Source organism: Gekko japonicus, unplaced genomic scaffold, assembly GCF_001447785.1.
Source record: "Gekko japonicus isolate JY-2015 unplaced genomic scaffold, Gekko_japonicus_V1.1 scaffold734, whole genome shotgun sequence".
In the NCBI taxonomy this organism is placed as follows: Eukaryota; Metazoa; Chordata; class Lepidosauria; order Squamata; family Gekkonidae; genus Gekko; species Gekko japonicus.
In genome coordinates this window covers 120908-142565 of record NW_015174295.1, presented here as the reverse complement: position 1 = coordinate 142565, position 21658 = coordinate 120908, and the positions used below count along the sequence as shown (strand labels likewise).

Sequence of the window (21658 nt, the reverse complement as noted above, 5' to 3'; positions counted from 1 at the left end):
CCCCCCCGAATACACTAAATCACATTAAAATGTAGAGGATTTATTATTTAGTTATTATTTAAAAGTATGGGCACGGCGTGGCAGTACCGCACAGACATATAATGGCAGCCCCCCCGCCAGGGAACACATCCCCCCCCCGAGCAAGAAGTTGTCAGCTACGGGCCTGAGTGAGCACAATGTGATGCTTGGCATGAAAGGTACGTTAGAGCCTCTCAAATCCCTGCACCTGGAGTTCTCTGTTCCGTCGATCCCGCGGTGAAGATCAAGCAGGCGGGCCTTCCTCCTCTGCCTCCCCTGCCGTGTACGACTCCTCCCTCCAAAGCTGCACGAGGCCCTCTGCCGCAGTGAGCAAGCACGCCTCAGTTGGGTGGAAGGAGAGAGACTGGACAGCACTGTTACTCACAGGTAAGCTCGTAGCCAGGGATCCCTACGATGAGGAAGAAAAGTTGCAGACATTAGGAAGACAAGAACTCTGGAGGATGTACACGCCCCGGTCCCTCTGCCACCAGCCCTGGAGCATTGACCTCATGCATAGTCCACCTTTCTCCCGGAGACTCAAATCGAGAGTCCCATCTACACTGTGGTTGCCATTGCTTACAAGCTAGAAGAGGTCACCACCCGTTAATGCTGCAAGAAGAAGAGGAGATTGGATTTATACCCTGCCCTTCACTACCGAAAGGTGTCTCAGAGCGGCTTACAAACTCCTTTCCCTTCCCCTCCCCACAAGAGACACCCTGTGAGGTCGGTGAGGCTGAGAGAGCTCTGACAGGAACTGCTCTTTTTCAAGGACAGCTCTTGTCAGAACTATGGCTTGCCCAAGGTCATCCAGCCAGGTGCAAGTGGGGAATCAAACCCGGTTCTCCCAGATTAGAGTCCGCGCACTTCACCACGACACCAAGCTGGCTCAACATGGCAAAAGTGGACCCAGGACACACAACACTATCACCTCTCTCTTTCCTCTATAATTTTACAGGATGGAGAGGCAAGCAGAGTCATTGTTACTGCTGAACAAGCAAGTTTGGGAAGGAGCATCCAAGTTTGACACATTCAAAGGACAAGGAAAGAAATGTCTAGCAACAGAAGAGATGCACGCTTGTGCATGAGCCTCACTGGAGACAGAAATGTCATTTGCCCTGCATCGATCAGAACTGTGCCTTTGGCAAGGCTTTACCCACAATGCAGTGCTTTGTAACCCGACAGGTGGATGACAGGCAACTCCTAGGATTAAAAACATTCTGCACCAACTCTGCTGCCAGCCTGCTTCTGTTGTTAGCAGCTCTCCCAAGACCAGAGGAAATTTGGGGGGGGATCGCAGTTCCCCCGGGTGAGGTGCGGGGGGCGGGGCACATGACGAAGCCCCGCCCCCTGCTTCCGGCCACCCCATTTCCGGCCCTCATTCAGCCAGGAGGAGGCAGGAGAAGAGGGAGGGTAAGTTGCTTCCTCCCTGCCTCTCCCCACCCCTGCCTGCCTGGGCCCAGGGAGGGCCTTTGCGGGGCTTCCTTGCACTCCCGCCGGCCTTGCAGGTCCACCGCCGGGCCCCTCATGGGGCTTGGCAATGGAGCTGGAAGGCCGGTGGCGGCGGCTGGGACCGTTGGGGGCGGGGTGCGTGGCCTTATGACACACTTCCGGTGATGTCAGGGGGTGTGGCCTTATGACACACTTCCGGTGATGTCAGGGGGTGTGGCATATGCTAATGAGTTCCCCTAGCTCTTTTTCTACGAAACGACCCCTGCCCAAGACAGCTAAGGTCAGACAAACCACCCACTATTCCTTCCCTCAAACAGTAGAAAGAGTAGAAATGTGTCATTTCCCACAGGCCGTGACTAATGAGTAGTGGAGGGGGGGGGGGAAGAGAGTGTCCGTTTCTTTCTCCAGGGTTAAACAGCACCCGGTCCACCTGAGGGGAATTCATTCTCTATAGATTCCATAGCACACAATTATAAGTCTAGGTCTGCTGGCATGAGGCAAAGAGGAACCACAAGGGTGCCTTTGACGAATGCCCACGCTGTCCCTGGGCAATTATGCTCACCTCAACCAGGTCCCAGAAATACACTTTGCCATCCTCAGAGCAGCTTCCAATATGCGTGTCTCTCTCACTCAGGCAGCAGTCCATCTTGTAGGTGACGTTCTTGTGGCCTGTGTATCTAGAGATATGGGGGGGCAGGGCTATTTTTGGGCAGGAACGCACAGGAACGGAGTTCCGGCTGGCTCCCAAGTTGGCCACGCCCAGCAGGAACTCATTAGCATAATAGGCCACACCCAACAGCAGGAACTCATTAGGATTGGCTACATCAGGGGTGTGTGGCCTAACATGCGAAGGAGTTCCTGCTCCAAAAAAAGGCCCTGGGTTTTGACAACAAACAAGGTAAACAGAATAAGAAGCAAAAGGTGGGTGTGGCTGGATGACCACACTTCTGGTAATACGGGGGTGTGGCCTAATATGCGAATGAGCTGTGCTGTCATGGGTATGGCCTATTATGCTAATGAGTTCCTGCTGGGCTTTTTCTACAAAAAGAGCCCTGGGGGGGGGGGATTCAGATAAGAATGAGAACATTTCTCCCATACAGGCCAGGCCCTCCCCGGCAGCCCATCTGGTACAACCGCGGTTCCCTTGAGTCAAGATACACGGGGAACAACATTAGACCGGAGTCACAATATTTTTATTGGTTTGTTTAGAAAAATTTCATGCCACCTCTTCAGGAACCTGCCAGAGGCGGCTTAGAAGAGTTAAATGGGCGAGCAGTGCAGATCTTTCAGCACTGGATTAATATGATCCTTCTATCCTGCCCTCACAATGACGGGGTTGCTGCATTTATTACTCACTCTCCCAGCATCTCGCCTGTGTCCTTGTCCAACAAGTGTAGCGTGGAGTCCAAACTAGCAGCCAGCATACATTGTCCATCTTTGCTGAAACAAACGCACGTGATGGGACCTGTAGTAATAAGATAGCAGTGCTGGATTCCATCATTTCAAGTGTGTGTGTGTGTGTGTGTGTGTGTGTGTAGGGAGGAGCAAGAGGACGAGTGCTCCTAGGACTGATGGCATTTTGCCCAATGCTAACAATTCCAAAGGAAGACAGACAGGGATAGCAACTTGCAGGGACCAAGTCCGCTGCATTCTGCCCTGCCACTGTCTGGAGTCGATGAAAGACTACAGGGGTCATTTCCTGCAGGAGCGCACAGGAGCGGAGCTCCGGCAGTAAAGAGCCCAGGGGGTGGGCACATGCAAGAAGCCCCACCCCCTGCTCCCAGCAGCCCTCAGTCAGAGCAAGAAGCAGCCAGGAAAGTTGCAGAGCCCCCCTGGTCCAAAACAGTCCAGTGGCACCTTTAAGGCCAAGTTTTATTCAGGTACAAGCTCTCCCTCTGCGAGGACAGATCTGCACGTTCCCCCCCTCCCCAATAGCTAGTAAGCCAAAACAGTCCAGTGGTGCCTTTGTGACACACTTCCGGTGATGTCAGGGGGTGTGGCATATGCCAATGAGTTATGCTAATGAGCTCCTGCACCTCTTTTTCTTTGAAATGACCCCTGGAAAGACATGTGACTGAGGATGAAAGATGTGGCTTCACAGCAACCCTTCAAGCTGGATCTGCACCAAGTCTATTGAACAGAAATGGCCAGTGTCAATTCTACAAAATGGAGAGTCAGAGACGGCTCATAAGAGGTACCCGATTTGCAGACAAAGTCTGGCACACTCACTTCCAACATAGTCTGAGCACAGCTCTCCAGCGCGTAGGTCATAACGTCGGACACGCCCATCTACAGAACTGAGAAAGGAGAGAAAGTCATTGCTAACCAACCAGGGTAGTAAATTCTGTACTGTAAGCCCTCTGATTCTAAAATTACAAATCCTAAATGTTGAGATGGGAAAAAAGGTAAAGGTTCCCTTGCTCGAAAGCCAGTCGAATCTGACTCTGGGGTTGTGGTGCTCATCTCCGTTTCAAAGCCGAAGAGCCAGCGCTGCCCAAAGACGTTTCCGTGGTCATGTGGCCGGCATGACTAAACACCAAGGCGCACGGAGCGCTGTTACCTTCGCACCGAAGTGGTACCTATTTATCTACTTGCAATGTCTTGCTTTCGAACTGCTAGGTTGGCAGGGGCTGGAACTAGAGACGGGAGCTCACTCCGTCATACCCCTGGGTCTCGAACTGCTGAACTACCGACCTTCCACAGTCTGCAGTTCAGCGTCTTAACCACTTGAGCCACCGCAGTTCCTATTTACCTTTAACGCTATAACACTTGTATCCTCTGATTCCTAAGCATTTAATAGAAACTCGCCTGCATAAAAAATAAGCCAAAATTCTCAAATCTGTACACGCTACAGGATTTAAAAGATAATGTTTTGAACGCTGTATTCCAATAGTGGTCATATGGGTCATTCTCATAGCCCACTACAGATGAGCCAAAAAGGTTGGGAGTGCTTGATAGGCTCCATGAGAGTTTGGCTTGAGCTCAGCAGAGCACGGAGTTTGTCTTCTCCAGCTCCAGATACCTCTTCCACCTTACCTCTCTTTATCCTGTAAGGATTTCATGATCTGACACTTTCAGACTGGAGATGCCATCTTTGGCCTCATCAAGTATCTGGATGGAATCTGGTCTGCGTGAACGACAGTCCCAGCAGCGGACACTGGAGTCAATCGATCCTGCCGGACAGCAAACAAGCAAGCAAAAAACCCCAACTAAGCAAAACAAGAAAACCAATTATCTGGAAACGACTGGCAAGAAAAGAAGCAGTCCTTACCTGACAAGATCACAGTCGCCTCTTCACTGAACTGGACACAGTTTACCTTCTGCCCGATAACAGAGAGGAAGAGATTAGGGACAAGTGCTTTCCCAGAGGCTACATAGAAACGTCCTCATCCTGGGAATCAGACTCAAGTGTGCTGTTGAGGATGACCTTTTGTAAAACTTATCTCTTACTCTCCATCTCACTGATCACTTCAACCCCTGCATACTTGTATTATTTTCACAGAGCTCTAGCCTCCAGCATTACTCCCATCCCACAATACTAACACACAGGGCTTTTTTCGTAGAAAAAGCCCAGCAGGAACTCATTAGCATAACAGGCCACACCCAACAGCAGAAACTCATTAGCATATCAGGCCACACCCCATGCCTCCCCTTGGCTTGCCCGGGCGTCCCATGGCTGCGGGGAACCCGGGCAAGCCGGCCCTTGGAAAGGCTAGGAAAGGCACGGGGAGACATTTAAATGCCTCCCTGATTCTTCCAGGGCCCCCCTGGCCCGCCCGCCTCAGAGTCACCGGGGGTGTGTGTCTCGCTCTCCAGGCCTTCACTCTGTAGCCACACATGCACAGAGGTTTTGGCTGTAGTGGGCGTGGCCAACTCTGAAGCCAGCTGGAACTCCGTTCCTGTGCGTTCCTGCCCAAAAATAGCCCTGCTAACACACAAAGTACTCTTGTAGACAACACCGTGTAACTTTTATTTAAATTCACCCTTAACTAGCAAAGCAACTGGTATCTTTTTTGTGCGGGGGAGATGGTCACAGATAGCCCCCGCTCTCTGCACCTGTGTGCTCAGTTTCACTGTCCGAGTCTCTCAGTTTAAGTAGCCTGGTGTCATGATCTGGGCTGTGCCACCAGAGGCCTACTAGGCCCGGGGAGCCTGGCTAGCAGTAGGTGAGGCTGGGCCTAAAACTCCCAGAAGTTCTCGAGAGGTTTTGGAGCCAAAATTGACCAATAGGGAAGAAGAGGGCTGGGGAACAAAAGGGCTGGTGGCAGAGCAGAAGGAAGGCTGCTACAGGGGAGAGACCCTCATCCTGAGGGAAGAGTGAGTAGTGTAAGGCCACTTGAGATAGTGAGCTAGGGACACTATATATTTAGACACGTTAGGGCATTTGATTTCTTTTCACCCACTTACTGTTATTATTCTGCACCTTGTTGTTTGACCTCCTATAAAATAAACCTTTTCCTTGTTGTACTCTGCCTGGTCCTCGCACCTGTTATTCGGCCAAAAGGGAGGTCTGAAGGTCTTGGGAGGGTGCTCTGGGCCTTCTCAAGGGAACCTAAATCCAGAGTGGTGGCAGCGTCAGGTGACACCCCACCTGAGTCGTGACACCTGGCAATCCCACAAACGGTTTAAGTTGTCCTTAAAACTCTCTAAGTCACTAACACAGCCCGCTCTAGCAAGACAGAGTACAGAGCTATTAACCCTCATTGAAAGTCCAAAGGAATTCACTTTATTAAGAATAAGAGTGGAGACATTTCCCTGAAACCCAAAAAGGACAGAACATATCTTACCCCTGCATGGCCACGGAACTTGCGAATCACCTGTCCCGTTGCCACATCCCATAGCACAACCGTCTTGTCTGATCCGCATGAGCAAAGCTGGCTGTTGTCAAATGACCTATGGGAGAAAAGAAACAGATGAGGTATAACGGCAGCTACAGAAATGCCATTGCTTGGGCTTCCACATCTCCTACTCTAATTCAAGGGATGTCAATTCCGAGGGCTCTCTCCATTGAACTGAGAGAGCCCAGAATTCAGCAGTGGGTGCAGAATTCTGACAGAGACACTTAGATTCCATTTTTTAAAGTCACAAAAGTAGGAAAAATAGATTTGAATGTGTATACAGAGGGGCCCACAGAGGGAAGAGAACAGTTCTAACAAATGTGTCTTCCTCTCCCCCAGCGCTTACCCTGCTGCATCCAGGACCTCATAGCCATGGCCACTGTATGTCTTGAGGAGAGTCTCTTTGTGGGGGTTCCAGAGCTTGAGTGACTTGTCACTGCCACAAGTGAGACAGTAATTCCCGTCCACTTGGGGAAAAAGAGAAGAAGAAAGGCTAAGAATCACCACACTACAGTTGTATCGAGCTACTGAGTACAATTTAAGTTCAAAACCAGATTTATTGTTTAAGTTAAACAAGCAAAACAAAACAAATGCAGCATCACTTAGTAAAATAAACTAGGCCCAGGTCAAACCTCCTCCTTTCTACTTCCTGATTTCTGTGCTACCAGGCCTATATCTCCCAACAAGCAGTGCTTCCACGGCTGTTATTACTAAGAACACCACAAGTCATGTTCCAGCCTGTGACATTATCCATTTGAGTTACACTGACTGCACCATTCACATGCAGTCAAAAAAAAAATTCTCAGCACCTCCCCACACCCACTGCAATAACTTTCTTGGGCCCCATTCACACGGAGCATTTGCCGCGCTAAAGAGACGGATGATAGGCGGATTTTCCGGGCGAGATCACACCGCAACATCTGGGAAGCGTAGTGCTCCCATGGCTTCCCGCCGAAGATGCGCATTAAAAAACTAGTACCTCCAAGGTACTAGTAAATGTCTGCCACAGGCTGCCTCCAGATGCCCGTGGTATGATCGCGCCGGTGCATGGCATTCCCCTCCGGTCCCTTGTTTACCCGCCGGCGCCGAGGGAAGGCCCCGTGGTGTGCCGCTGGTGCGTCTGAGCACGTAATCGCGGATCAAACTGCGCCGGGGCAATTAGCCACCCCTCCCCCCCGTGATATCCGGCCCGGGTGACCGGGGCCTTGATCTAACAAATCACTAAAAAAAAAACCTGGGGCCATGTCACACAATAGATCCCAGTTTCCTTGTAGATCATAAAACAAGGGCTCTCTTTCCCAGCGTCTTTAGCCCTAATAATTATGTACCAATGTCCACTGTGCAGGATTGAGGATGCACTCACCATTGAACCTTACAGCTCTGACAGCTCCCTGTTTACATTGCAATGTGCCCAGCAGTTTTGTAGGCAGCTCAGGTTTCTTTAGTTTTGGCTCTGGAAAAGCCATGATGAAGAAAAGCAACTTGCTTCACACATATGCTGTGAGTGATGCTCCCATACATTTGATGACACAGCAACGTCCACTGCAAAGTTTCATGCACCAGGAATATCCCAGACTGGATTGAAGGCTTAGGAATGTTTTGCTTCTGGTAGTTTTTTCATCTTGGAACACCACAGGGCTAGAAATAACACAGGGACAGAAATAAATCCTCTGCTCTAAACCCAACAAAGCTACAATTTCCCTTACAATGGTAATTAGAACTAGAGACAGTGCATCACTAGAAAGCAAAATCGGCAAAGGAGTGCCCACTCTAGATTACTTTATGTTGCCTTAATATCTGGTCAGTCGACTAGATCCTCTTTCCACCGTTCCGCTCCAAACTAGTTAACAACATTTTTGTAGCATAAACCACTTGTACATATCTAGGACTTTGTATATTTTCGAAAAACCCCTAAACCCCCCCCCCCCCCAATTTTCTTAAGGTCTCTCAATCTACAGCCAGTTGAGGCCAACTCTGGCCCTGGTCACAGGAGCGGGAAAATCCACAGTGGAAGGGAGGCATTTTAACGCCGGATCCAAAAGATGTGCGGTAACGCGATCATACGGTTCCCCAAGGTGCCGCTCATATGGCGATAGCCAGTGATCACATGGCGATGTTGAAGCGCATCAAAGGCCAGGAAGAACCGGCATGGTGCAATCAGACATGCTACGGGACACATGTGCGTGCTGCCGCGATCCTACGCTTGCCTGCAACCAGTGTTCCCTCTCAGCTGAGTTAGTGTGAGCTAGCTCACAGTTTTTTAGCCTCTGGCTCTCACATTTTTGTCTTAGCCCAGGAAGGGATGGCTCCAGAGCAGACTAATTTAGACAGTGGGCAAATCGCTCGCTCACAGCTTTAATGCTGGCAGCTCACAAAGTAGAATTTTTGCTCACCAGACTCCACAGCTTAGAGGGAGCATTGCCTGCGACCTGCGTTTTCCGGTTGCCACTACCCTTTTGCTGTTACTTTTTAAATCCGCTTCTTCGGGCCGATGGTACGGGTTGGTGACGGGTGCGCTACGCTTCCCAGATGTTGCCGTATGATCGCACCCGTTTGATGCGCCCTCAACCCGTCCGTTAGGCGGGGCAAATCCTCCCGTGTGACCGGGGCCCCCATTAGGGTTGCCAAATCTGGTTTGGAAAATACCTGGAGACTTTGGGGGTGGAGCCAGGAGAGGGCGGGGTTTGGGGAGGGGAGGGGCCTCAGCCTGGTACAGTGCCATAGAGTCTCCCCTTCAAAGCAGCCATTTTCTCCAGGGGAGCTGATCTCCGTCAGCTGGAGATCAGTGGTAAAAGCGGGAGATCCCCAGGCCCCACCTGGAGGCTGGCAACCCTAGCCCCCATTGCCTTTTTACAGAGATTTCCCAACAGACCCAAGTCCCATTTAACAGGGATTGCGAACCTTACCTAAAACCTCTCCCTATAGGTTTCTTAACCCTTTAATGCCTACTGCAAGCCGGATCAAAACAACAAGGACGAAAATGGACAAGAAAAGCACAAAGTCCGTCCTCATATTGGCTCCCCGGAGCGCGTAGCTACCGGGCGCGGCGGCTTTAGTTCCGCTTGTTCTCCTCCGCGGGTCTCTTCTCCCCAACCCCTTCGCCTTCCAGTAGAGCAAAGGCTGATATTCCCCAAGAAAAGAGAGTTCCGCGAAGTTACCTGAATCAGTACGGAGGAGGACGCGAAATAAAACAGGAGCCAGTGTTCCCTCTAAGCTGAGTTAGTGTGAGCTGGCTCACAGTTTTTTAGCCTCGGGCTCAGATTTTTGTCTCAGCTCAGGAAGGAGGGCTCCAGAGCAAACTGATTCATGCAGCAGCCAAATGGCTCGCTCACAATTTTAATGCCAGGAGCTCACCAAGTAGAAGTTTTGCTCACAGGATTCAACAGTTTAGAGGGAGCCTTGAACAGGACCCACCTGAGCGTCCGTCGGTCAGAGTTCGCCGCCCTCTTTCCGGAACCAAAGATCTCGAGCACGGCGGTGTTACTGCATTTGTTGCCCCCCATCTACGCCCATCGCGCTGAAAGGAAGCGGAAGTCGGAGAGGCTACCTGGAGTCGGCTGGGGACAGGTCGCGATGTCCGGCAACAACGTGGCGGACCCGCGGCGGCCTAATCGCGTGCTCAGGTCAGCCATGGGTATGATGGAGGCAGCGCCCCGGCAGGGGCATGAGAGGACCCGGGCAGCTGGGAAAGGAGGCCGTGTCGCGTGGAAGGGTTGCACTGGGTTACGACAGGGGGGCGCTGAGGTTCACGGGAGTCCCTTTGAAGAGGGCGGGGGGGAGGCGATGAGAGATCACCATGGCAACGAATGAGGAAGGGCGGAGGAAGGGGGCCAGAGAAGTTTACCTTGTCAACAGGAAGATAGACAGAGCAGGGACACGTCTTGTGGGAAAGGGGGGATATAGAAGAAGAGATTGCATTTGTACCCCGCCCTTCACTACCCAAGGGAGTCTCAGAGCGGCTTGCAAACTCCTTTCCCTTCCCCTCCCTACAACAGACACCCTGTGAGGTGGGTGGGGCTGAGAGAGCTCTTGACAGAAACTGCTCTTTTTCAAGGACAGCTCTGAGAGAACTTGTGACTGACCCAAGGTCACACCAGCAGCCGCAAGTGGAGGAGTGGGGAGAATCAAACCCGGTTCTCCCAGATTAGAGTCTGCGCTCCTAACCACGACACCAAACTGGCTCTCCTGTGTGTGGCAGTTTCTCCCAGGTTCCTTGACCTCTGCCCCACATTGTGTGAGCCTTCCCCCCCCCTTCACTCAGAGTCTCAGAGCAGCTTACAAACTCCTTTCCCTTCCCCTCCCCACAACAGACGCCCTGTGAGGCGGGTGGGGCTGAGAGAGCTCTGACAGAAACGGCTCTTTTTCAAGGACAGCTCTGAGAGAACTTGTGACTGACCCAAGGTCATCCAGCCGGCTGCATGTGGAGGAGTGGGGAATCAAACCCGGTTCTCCCAGATTACAGTCCGCGCACTTCACCACTACACCAAACTGGGCAAAAAGCGACGTGAGTCTGAGTGACTTATCTTCACGAACTAGTCTCAGTTCAAAGGCAATAGTGCTGTCCAGTCCATGCTATATAGGAGGAGGGAGTGGGTGTAGGTGTTGTTGCTGGTGGGTGCTGTCAGTCAAGGGATCTGTGCCCTTCGGGACTGGAAAGTAGATCTGTACATTTGACTTTGACTTTTTTAAAAAAAAAATAGCTTAACAAGCACGGACAGCTTCAAGAGGGAACTGGATAAACATATGGAGCAGAGGTCCATCAGTGGCTGTTAGCCACAAGATATAGATAGGAACTCACAAGCTGGGGCAGGTGATGCTCTGTATTCTTGGTGCTTTGGGGGGGCAACAGTGGGTGGGCTTCTAGTGTCCTGGCCCCACTGGTGGACCCCCTGATGGCACCTGGTATTTTTGGCCACTGTGTGACACAGAGTGTTGGACTGGATGGGCCATTGGCCTGATCCAACATTGGCTTCTCTTATGTTCTTATGTAAAGTGCTAGGTTTTTGCTATATTAGGAGGAGGTCTTGATTAGTAGAATCTCTTAAAAAGCACAAAACGATGTGAGTGTTCCAATGACGTAAGGTAGCTCAAGAAGTCAGAACCTTTACAGCATTGCCAGAGCCGGCTCTAATGCTCGTTACATCACAGACATGAAGAGGCGTGGCAGTGTTTGCATCATCACACTTCACACACAGAGAGGTGTACTTTTATAGTCCATTGGGGGAGCTGACTTGTTGTGACAAAATAATGTCATCTGAGAATGTAGAAAATTGTTTTTATGTATTTCTATATTAGGCCCACTACCTTCAGCGGAGATATCTAGATCCGTCTTCAGTACTAGTTGTGCTTCAAGTGTCCTTCATGTGAAAGCCAGTTGGGCTTTTGTCACTATGGCTGCGGTCACACAGGCAGGAAAATGCGGGGGGGAAATGTGGCTGTTTGCCCCGGGGCTAAATAATGCGCAGTTGCGCGAGCAGACCTACCGTGGAGGTCCCATGGTAGGGGGGAGGTGCCGATCATTCCACAGTCCTGCGGCGTGGCAAAGAAGCGGGGCGCAGGGCAAACGGGGTTGTTGTTGTTTTTTAAACTGAAGTGTGCGCATGCTCCGTTGGGTGCTTGTGCGCATCCGTGGAGACTTGGGGGGGGGGGAAACCTTTTTGCGAGGGGACATGGGCGGGCGCCGGAACTACCACCGGAACGCGATCAGACGCCCGCCCTTGCCCTGCGGTTTCTGGAAACTTTTTTACCGCGCATCTTCGGCGGGAAGCCTCGGGTTCGCCACGGGAGCTCTACACTTCCCAGATGTGGCGGTGTGATCGCGCCTGGAAAATCCGCCTATCTTCTGTCTCTGCAGCATGGCTAATGCTTCGTGTGACCGCAGCCTAAAAAATCCAACATGGATGTGACCACTAATTCAAGGCCCTATTGATTTCAGTAGCTGTGAACAACTTCCTACTAGTCGCATCCTTGATTTGTTTCTTGAATGCACATGAGGGAGCAGCAGAGTGTATGATATGTATATTCCCCTTATATAGTGTCTATTTTTCACTATAATAGGTATGTATTAAAATGTAACAAAACAGAAAACAGTAACACTGATGGTTTTAGGTCTGCAAAATAAGCCAGGTAATGATGAAAGTAAAGAAACAAGATTAAAATAATTTTGTTCAAGTAAATACTAACCTCCATTGAGTGGAATTGTTGCCCTGTAAAATAGTCTTTTTGGAGCTGCGGTGGCTCAAGTGGTTAAGACGCTGAACTGCAGGCTGTGGAAGGTCAGTAGTTCAGCAGTTCAAGACCCGGGTGCTGCAAGACGGGGTGAGCTCCTGTCTCTAGTTCCAGCTCCTGCCAACCTAGCAGTTCGAAAGCAAGAAATTGCAAGTAGATAAATAGGTACCACTTCGGTGGGAAGGTAACAGCGTTCCGTAACCCTAGAGTCGGATTCGACTGGCTTTCGAGCAAGGGAACCTTTACCTAAAATAGTCTTTGCTCCTAATTCCTTTACTTATTGGCAAAATGAGGGCACATACCGTAACCTGCTTGATGTTCTTTAAAAGTTTGTCAGTGTAACACAGTGTTAATAGGTTTGCAAAAGAAACAAAAACTGTACTTAAGTATTCTTACACATTGTTTTATAAATGTTTACAAGGTTCCACCTTATGTATTCAACTACTGTTCAGAAGAAGATACAGACATCGAAACGATACATTACATTCCGGAGAGGATCGTCAATAATTGTTTCATTATTCAGCTATTGAATGTATTATACTATTGATGAATTGACCTTGCACTGATAATAATTCTGTTTCATAGACATTCTTTAGCATCTGTGTTTACAGTTTTTGTTTCTTTTGCAAACCTAGTTCCACAACTGTAACCCACTCTTGTTATATTAACATAGTGTTAAAGCAGGAGCAGTGTTCCTGTTATTTGTGGTTTTCAGCTGAACAGTTAGATAAACGGCTAAGACATATTCTGTCTAGCCAAGAATAATAAAATGGATTGGATTTGGTAATTAACAGTGATTTTTCTGTTGTTTGTATATTGTCCTTTTCACTGTAAAATCTATGATAGGAGAGGCTGTGGAGAGATACTGAACAGGGGGGTAGAAACATATAGGGACTGAGATATTACCTGGCTGTGCACTTGGATGGCTTTAGTATGCTCTGGGGTAAAGGAACAAATTGCACTAGCTAGCCAGGCTGTATTAACTTCATCCCTTCCCTTATTTATTTATATACTTAATTTTATACCTCACCTTTCTCCCCAATGGGGTCTCAGAGTGCCTTATATCATTCTCCATTTTACCCTGACCATGACCCTGTGAGATAGATTAGGTTGAGAGTGCATGACTAGCCCAACGTCACCCAGCAAATTTCTATGGAAGAGTGGGGATGTGAACTTTGGTCTCCCAGATATTAGTCCAGTCCTCTAACCACTGTACCACACTGACCATCTTGCAACTAGGATGAAGAATCTTTCTCCCTCAAAAGGCTATGTCCCAACTGATGAATGGATGGCAGGGGGGGGGGGGGAGATGTGCACATCTTTATGCAGACATAGATGCTTGCTCCTTTGTATGCAAATCCTCCTCCATCTGCATCATTTTAGTTCAGCTGTGTACAACTGTAAAGATGTATGGGGGAGAGATGGGCCCTTTGTATTGTTTCATATTACTTTACTGCATAGAAAAATCCGATGTGGTCTTTGGGCCTATGTTTTGCCACTCTTAAAAATTGCTGGCTTCTGATAAGTTTGTCTACATGTGTCTCATGTTGAGATGCCTACCAGTCATTCAAAACACAATTCTGTGTACTTTCTTAATCTCAAAACTGCCCATAAGCCTTTAGAAATAACTCACAGATTTCATAGTTTGGGGGCATTGACTTGCTATACAACTGCTTGAATGACTTGTAAGAACTGGACGTCCAAATGTGGGGTTGAATTCTGCCCCGCTTTTTTTTTTGCCCTTTTAGAAACAAGGCCTCTTCTTGGCTTAAGCAAATGGCTTCCCTTTTATTTATTTTTATTTATTATATTTATAACCCGCTGTGGTACATTTTTTTTAAGTATAAGGAAGATGTTTAAAATGTTTCAAGAGCAGTGAAGAGTACCTCTTGTGAGAGGGTGGTATTGGAGGTGTTGGTACTGCTTAGACACTGGGACAAGCATGCTGTGAATGTTTTTTTTTTGTCAAGAAACTTTTATTTTTTCTTAATATATTTCACATAGTCAAAAACAATTTCTTGAAATCAGTTTCCCAACTCCCTCCCACCTCTCCAATGGCTTCCCGCAATGCGTTTCCCCTGTGGTCCAAAAGTCATATACATTCCAAGATAACAATCTTATACTTAATATTGTTCTAAACAAAGTAAATTTCTTTTTACATCCCAGTTTTTTTCTAGATATATCTTGAAGTCATCCCATTCCTCAAAAAATTCTTGGTCTTCTTAGTTGTTTAATTTTCTTGTTATTTTGTCCATTTCTGCCATGAACAGAACTTTTTGTATCCAATCTTCTATTTCTGGTATTTTCTCTTGCTTCCAACATTGTGCATAAACCATCCTCGCAGTTGTTATTAAATACCAGAATAGAGTCTTTTTCTTCATGTTTAATTCTTCCATTCTAAGTCCTAAAAGCAGAATCTCAGGTGCCTTTTTAAAGGAAAATTTTAGTATTTTTTGCATTTCTCCATGGACTTTAGTCCAAAAGTCTATAGCTTTGTCACAAGTCCACCACATATGATAGAATGAGCCCTCATGTTTCTTACATTTCCAACATTTACTAGACATATTCTGGTTCATGTTTGCTATTTTCTTAGGTGTCATGTACCATCTATACTAGTATGCTGTGAATGTTGACCTGTAATGGCATGAATGTGCAGCAGGGAAGTGTAAAATTTGTAATCTCGATTCAGTCTTGATATTGCTGTGGATAAAGCTAATTTTTTTATTTTCAAGCATAATAACATGTTTTCCTTCTGTCATAATGAGTGATTCTTCAACTTATAGGTACAAGCCTCCATCTACAGAGAACAACCCTACCTTGGAAGACCCTACACCAGACTACATGAATCTCCTGGGAATGATTTTCAGTATGTGTGGTTTAATGCTGAAGGTAAGCAGTCGGCCATTAGTCCTTTGACATCATGGTATCAAGGATACTGATCACATAGATCATAAACAATATTTCAGCTGCTCATTACTGTATAACGAATACATTTGCTATGACATGTTAGTGAACTTTCCAGCAATTAGAATAAAGGCATGGAATACAAAAAATATATATTAAAAATTGTACGTTTTAATGGCTTTGGAAGAAGACCAGAATGATAGCACAAGGCAGTCTAATTCGGAATAGATGGAACAGTTAAAGGAAGCTCTCTGAACTGAATGGCCACCATGTACCTCTCCTGCAGTAGGTAAAACAGTTGTTTGGAACACTATCATCAGTTTTGTTCTGTGTAAGGAGGTGCAATTAGAAATCAAGACCCTTGCATCAGAGTGCGTTTCTTTTCTTCTAGATAAGGTCTCTCTTAGAAGGGCATGAACTAAAATCAATAAGTGAATCTTTGAATAACGATGTGAATTAATAACTGCAGTACAGTTTCAATAAGATTCCTCTGTAATTTCCAGAGTAAAGTATTCCTAAAGTATATATTTAAAATTTGATAGGAATCACAGTCCATGTTGGTGTATTGACTTAGCGTGCGTGGCACCCCAGGTTCAAGTCCTGCATGGAGCTAGTTACAGGGCAGCCCTGGAAGGAATCCCAAATATAGCTGAGATTGTGCACCGTCAGACTCAGTCACTGAGGGAAGTCTTCTCCTGCAGACTGGCTGTCTCAGACTTCAAGGACTTTGCTTAGCTTCTTCTCGTGTAGACATTTCTCTGCTGCATTCTGTTCGCTCGCTCCTATTCATCCCAGCACCCCTTGTGGAGCTTGTGCTGAGAAGCGTTGCTATCCTAAATGTTTCACATCCTGGCTACAGGGTTGTACTCCTAGGCGGCAGTCCTAAGCAGAAGTAAGTCCCGTTTTATTCAGTAGGGCTTACTCCCGGGAAAGGGCTTTTAGGATCGCGGCCTTGATCACTTTTTGAAAAACACCTAAGGTAAAAAAAATGGCCAGCTCTTAGTAACTCCAAATGTTCAAACGTAACTGTGATGACCTCTTATCTGGGGAGGTCTAGTTTTACTTTAAAAGTTCTTATGGTTTATTTTTCTTTGGGTATTCCGGCTGCCACCAGGGAAATTTAGGCTTTCCCACACCTTTTCTATAAGATTTTCCTCTCTGGGTAGGTATTGTGACCCAGGGTCTGGGCTTTCGAAGGACCATGTGTTTCCTGAGGAATTTCATTCAGAACTGTTATCTTAAATAAAAGTAGATTTATTTGATGTTCCCACACTCTTCCCTCTTATTGACAGGGATCAGGGCATGTCACTTTGTAACAATATTTTCCTTAGACCATATATGGTTACTGTTTCTTTATGCTTTAACTTTTCATACCACACACAAGACTTCTCTCTCTCAGACCTTAAAACGAACAAACTGCTTAACTCTTTTACTAGACAGAACTTATAACAACTGCTTTAACACATCACTCTCTTCTGACAGACTCTGTTCAATTCTCTTTTTCAACTCTCATAACTCTAACAGACACCCTTCAACTGACACTCTTGACTGACATATCTTATCCTCCCTCCCCCTCTCTGTCAATCACCAATCACACCACATGCCTGTCCAGCATTCTACATTATCATCACACAGCCATGCAAACCACTTTTAAAGACACAAACACACAAAACATGAAATCGTTACAGTAACTATTATGGTGTCTGGATAAACCCTTCCTTAAGGATTGTCTGCAGTAACTACCACTCTTCTCATCGCCATAGAGGTTAGAATTAAATGATGCTAAGGGCAGTATAGGAGCTGCTGTATCCAGTTTAATATCAAAGTGTGCCAAAAAGGTGACCTCCTGTGACTACATAGAGACATATTATAGAAAAGCATTCAACCCCAGCTGCTCTTTATTTAAAGTAAGACTCCGTAAAAATGCATTTTGTATCTTAGCCATCGCAAATAATTAAAACAAGCAGAGGACCACGTGGACTTGGCTGTGTGTGTCTCATTTCCCCCTCCCACTCTGTTTAAGAACATAAGAGAAGCCAATGTTGGATCAGGCCAAAGGCCCATCCGGTCCAACACTCTGTGTCACACAGTGGCCAGAAATACCAGGTGCCACCAGGAGGCCCAGCAGTGGGGCCAGGACACCAGAAGCCCTCCCACTGTTGCCCCCCCCCAAGCACCAAGAAGACAGAGCATCCCTTGCCCCAGACTGAGAGTTCCTATAAGAACACAAGAGAAGCCAATGTTGGATCAGGCCAAAGGCCCATCCAGTCCAACACTCTGTGTCACACAGTGGCCAGAAATACCAGGTGCCATCAGGAGGTCCACCAGTGGGGCCAGGACACTAGAAGCCCTCCCACTGTTGCCCCCCCCCCCAAGCACCAAGAATACAGAGCATCAGTTGCCCCAGACTGAGAGTTCCTATTTATACCTTGTGGCTAATAGCCACGGATGGACCTCTGTTCCATATCTATATATCTAATAGCCAAGTTGTCCCCTCCGTGTGGATATCTAAATCTGCACATCAGGGGCACTTGGGGGGCAGAGATATTTTCCTGCACACTTGGAGCAGTCCTAACCGGGGGGGGGGGGGGGAGATCGGCGGGCCCGGGGGCTGGGAGGCTCTCAGGCCTCATCACCAGTACCCGGGGGGGAGATCAGTGGGCTTGGTGGCTGGAAGGCACTCAAGCCTCGCTGCTGGTGCCCGAGGGGGGGGAAGATCAGTGGGGGGGAGAGCGGCAGGCCCGTAGCTGGGAGGCACCTTGCCGCCGAGGCCCAGGGGTGGGGAAGAAGGCTTACCTGTGGAGCTGCTTCTGCAGGCCGGGAGCCTTTAGGAATACTCCCCCCTGCGAGTATCGCGGGTCCCGCTTCTTGTGCTTATCTAATTCCCTCTTGAAGCCACCCATGCTTGTTGCCACCGCCACCTCCTGTGGCAGTGAATTCCATGTGTTAATCACTCTTTGGGTGAAGAAGGACCTCCTTTTATCCGTTCTAACCCAACCGCTCAGCAATTTCATGGAGTGCCCACGAGTGCTTGTATTGTGAGAAAGGGAAAAAAGTACCTCTTTCTCCACCTGCTCTATCCCATGCATAATCTTAGAAACCTCGATCATGTCACCCCCTCAGTCAGCGTTTCTCCAAGCTAAAGAGCCCCAAGCGCTTTAACCTTTCCTCATAGGGAAAGTGTTCCAACCCTTTTATCATTCGGGTTGCCCTTTTCTGCACTTTCCCCAAAGCTATAATATCCTTTTTAAGGTGTGGTGACCTTTCTTCATTCCCTTCCCTGAAAACCCTGTCCTGTCCTCCTTTTCTGCCTCTTTCTTCCCTTTTCACCCACTACTGAACCGATCTTTGTCCCTCCCGCACACACCTGTCTTCAGTTTTCCCTCCTTCCCTACGCCAGGTAGCCTCTCATAAGAACATAAGAGACGCCAATGTTGGATCAGGCCAAAGGCACATCCAGTCCAACACTCTGTGTCACACAGGGGCCAGAAATACCAGGTGCCACCAGGAGGTCCAGCAGTGGGGCCAGGACACTAGAAGCCCTCCCACTGTTGACCCCCCCCAAGCACCAAGAAGACAGAGCATCCCCCCCCCCAGAGCCCCTACCTATACCTTGTGGCTAATAGCCACTGATGGACCTCTGCTCCATATGCTTATCTAATTCCCCTTCGAAGCCGTCCATGCTTGTAGCCGCCATGCTTGTAGCCTCTCCCTGGGAAACGAACGTCTGGCCAAGTTGCATGGTGTGGGCAGCTGGGCCAGGCCCAATTGTGTGATGGGGAACCCGCAAGGCCTTTCAAGTGGTACCTCAGTTTCCCCTGCACAGCACGGTTTCTTCTTTCTCTTCCTCCAGGCAGCCTCCAAATGCTCACCCTCCCTTGCTTCCTTCTCTCCTGCCCCCTCACCGACCAACCTTTCTCTCCCCCCCCCCCATCTTCAGCTATATTTATTTACTACATTCATACCTCTTTCTCCCCACGACGGCCCCAAAACAGCTTACATCATCCTCTTCCGTTTTATCTGTACAACAACCCTGTGATGTAGCTGAGGCTGAGGGTGCGTGACTGGTCCGAGGTCACACAGCAGGCTTCCGTGGCAGAGTGGGGATTCAAATCAGGTTCCCCCCTTCCTAATCTGACACACTGACCATTAGCTCACTCTGGTTTTCACGGGGTGGCCGCTGTTGAACAGTAGCAAGCAGCCGGGTCTGGGTGAGTCATGCACATTGTGTGGTAGCAGTTTGCCTGGTGGCTGTGGCCAGGCCTGCCCCCCACGAGTCCTTCCTAAAAAGTCAAACAGCCCTGGAAGGGGCCTCCTCCCCATGCCTTTTACTGACCAAAACCAAGGCTTGAACTAACAGTGCTGTTGTGGTTGTCCAGCATTGGCCACAGAGGGCATTTGTTTTTGCAAGCAGTTATTTATTTAAAGGTTCTATTATTGGTTTTTGTTTTTAAAAAACCCGTGTTTTTGTTTTGTTTTTTAGATTTCCGGGTTTTTTGCAAACTTGGGGCTTTTTCAGGTTTATAGAAAAATATGTCCTGATTGTTCATGGCTCCTGTCTTCAGATTTAAATAGTCACAGATGTGGTCATGTTGAAAATTAGATATATTGATACCTATTTGAATTTGTGCGTTACGACATGAACATCCCTGTTGGCATTGGTTTTTCTGACATAAATGAGATTGCAAAAGCATACAGTGGCATGCTTCTTTCCCCTTGCGTTCTCAAGTCACTGTAAGCTTTACTTGTGCTATTTGTGAACACATTGAACACCCCAGGTTCAGTGCCCAGGGATCATGTGTTCATCTTACCATTTGAGAGATATGAGGGTGTACCTGGTTTGTTGCTGTAAGTCGGAAGTGACAATAGCACAGAGCACACGTACAATTTTCTAAAGTCCAAGTATATTTTATCATTTGCGTGACCACTGAGTTTAAGTGAGCTTGGTCTAGCAAAACTATCCCTCTTTAAAACTGAAGCCAGTTCCCGTCCTCACTAGATAAGCAAGGCTGAGAGTTTTTGATGGGTTTATACCTGTGCTGGAGACGAGCTGATGCTAAATCCTTGTGATTCTATTGAGGGTTTCTGAGAGTTTATCCCATGGGTTTTTGCAGCTCAAGTGGTGTGCGTGGATTGCTGTCTACTGCTCATTTATAAGCTTTGCCAACTCGAGGAGCTCGGAAGACACCAAACAGATGATGAGCAGCTTCATGTGAGACAACTATTCGCTTCTTTCACCATCTTATCGATTCCTAGCTAAATTTCTCATCACCGCTACTGAGTAAAGAGAAGGTGTTATCTTTCATAAATACCTAAGGGAGTTGAAACCATGTAAAAACGCAGTGTCCGTTTGGCCGTCGGCTCTAAATTTTCTTTTTGAAGCGACTGTAAAACATGAGGTACCCAGGGGTCATTTCGTAGAAAAAGAGGTGCAGGAGCTCATTGGCATAACTCATTAGCATAACTTATTTGCATATGCCACACCCCCTGACATCACCGGAAGTGTTTCAGAAGGCAGCACCCACCGCTCAGGCTCCAATGGACTGTTTTGGATTGCCAGCTCCTGTGCGCTCCTGCAGGAAATGACCCCTGGAGGTACCCTTCTGCTACCTTCCATATGCAGGTGTGCCGGGAAGCCCTTATGTAGTCTACTATTCTGTGCAACCGCATTCTCACTGCAAAGAATATTTATTTCTGCTTCCTTTTGTGTAGGTCATGCTGTGCCAACTTGAGCCACGCCCCCCCCCTTGACAATTCGGCCTCCCTCCTCCTGTGGCACCTTTCATCTCTTACTCACAATGGTCTTCCCTCCTTAGGGGAGCAGTATATACCACTTTCATAAGAGAAGAATGACCAAAGTGGAAGCCAAGAAATTGACTGTTCAGTATGTAACATGTAGCAGGGGTCATTTCGTAGAAAAAGAGGTGCAGGAGCTCATTAGCATAACTAATTAGCTTAACTTATTTGCATATACCACACCCCTGGCATCACCAGAAGTGTGTCAGAAGGCAACACCCACCGTTCAGGCTCCACTGGACTGTTTTGGATTGCTAGCTATTGGGGTGGGGGGGACGTGCAGATCTGTCCTCACAGAGGAGGGAGAGCTTCTACCTGAATAAAACTTGGTCTTAAAGGTGCCACTGGACTGTTTTGGACTGGGGGGCTGGGGGGAGCTGTGCAACTCACCTGGCTGCTTCTTGCTCTGACTGAGGGCTGCTGGG

General features: G+C 48.1%; 3 protein-coding genes across 4 annotated transcripts in view; 2 read left to right on the top strand and 1 right to left on the bottom strand.

Moving 5' to 3' along the window:
• Positions 1-21658, top strand: part of TIPIN (TIMELESS interacting protein) — a 51049-nt gene that overhangs the window by 7425 nt on the left and 21966 nt on the right. The window contains exon 4 of the mRNA XM_015424079.1: positions 9768-9782. Within this exon, the coding sequence (XP_015279565.1) occupies positions 9768-9782 (15 nt within the window). The remainder of the gene's footprint in view (positions 1-9767; positions 9783-21658) is intronic.
• On the bottom strand, positions 139-9558 carry LOC107121200 (WD repeat domain-containing protein 83-like). 2 transcript variants are annotated; one of them, XM_015424078.1, is made up of 10 exons: positions 9464-9558; positions 7669-7943; positions 6652-6772; positions 6255-6360; positions 4739-4787; positions 4514-4640; positions 3697-3764; positions 2824-2932; positions 2030-2144; positions 139-427 (listed from the first exon to the last, which is right to left on the bottom strand). In XM_015424078.1, the coding sequence occupies exons 2-10, from the start codon at positions 7769-7771 to the stop codon at positions 263-265; spliced, it is 963 nt and encodes a 320-aa protein (XP_015279564.1). In that variant the 5' UTR covers positions 7772-7943; positions 9464-9558; the 3' UTR covers positions 139-262. The 2 variants fall into 2 exon arrangements, with proteins under 2 accessions (XP_015279564.1, XP_015279563.1); XM_015424077.1 differs by lacking the exon at positions 9464-9558 and adding an exon at positions 9212-9289.
• The window catches only part of LOC107121189 (protein Asterix-like), a 13554-nt gene continuing 1725 nt past the window's right edge, over positions 9830-21658 (top strand). The window contains exons 1-3 of the mRNA XM_015424065.1: positions 9830-9928; positions 15317-15422; positions 20552-20649. Coding sequence (XP_015279551.1) covers positions 9879-9928; positions 15317-15422; positions 20552-20649 — 254 coding nt within the window. The 5' untranslated portion in view covers positions 9830-9878. The remainder of the gene's footprint in view (positions 9929-15316; positions 15423-20551; positions 20650-21658) is intronic.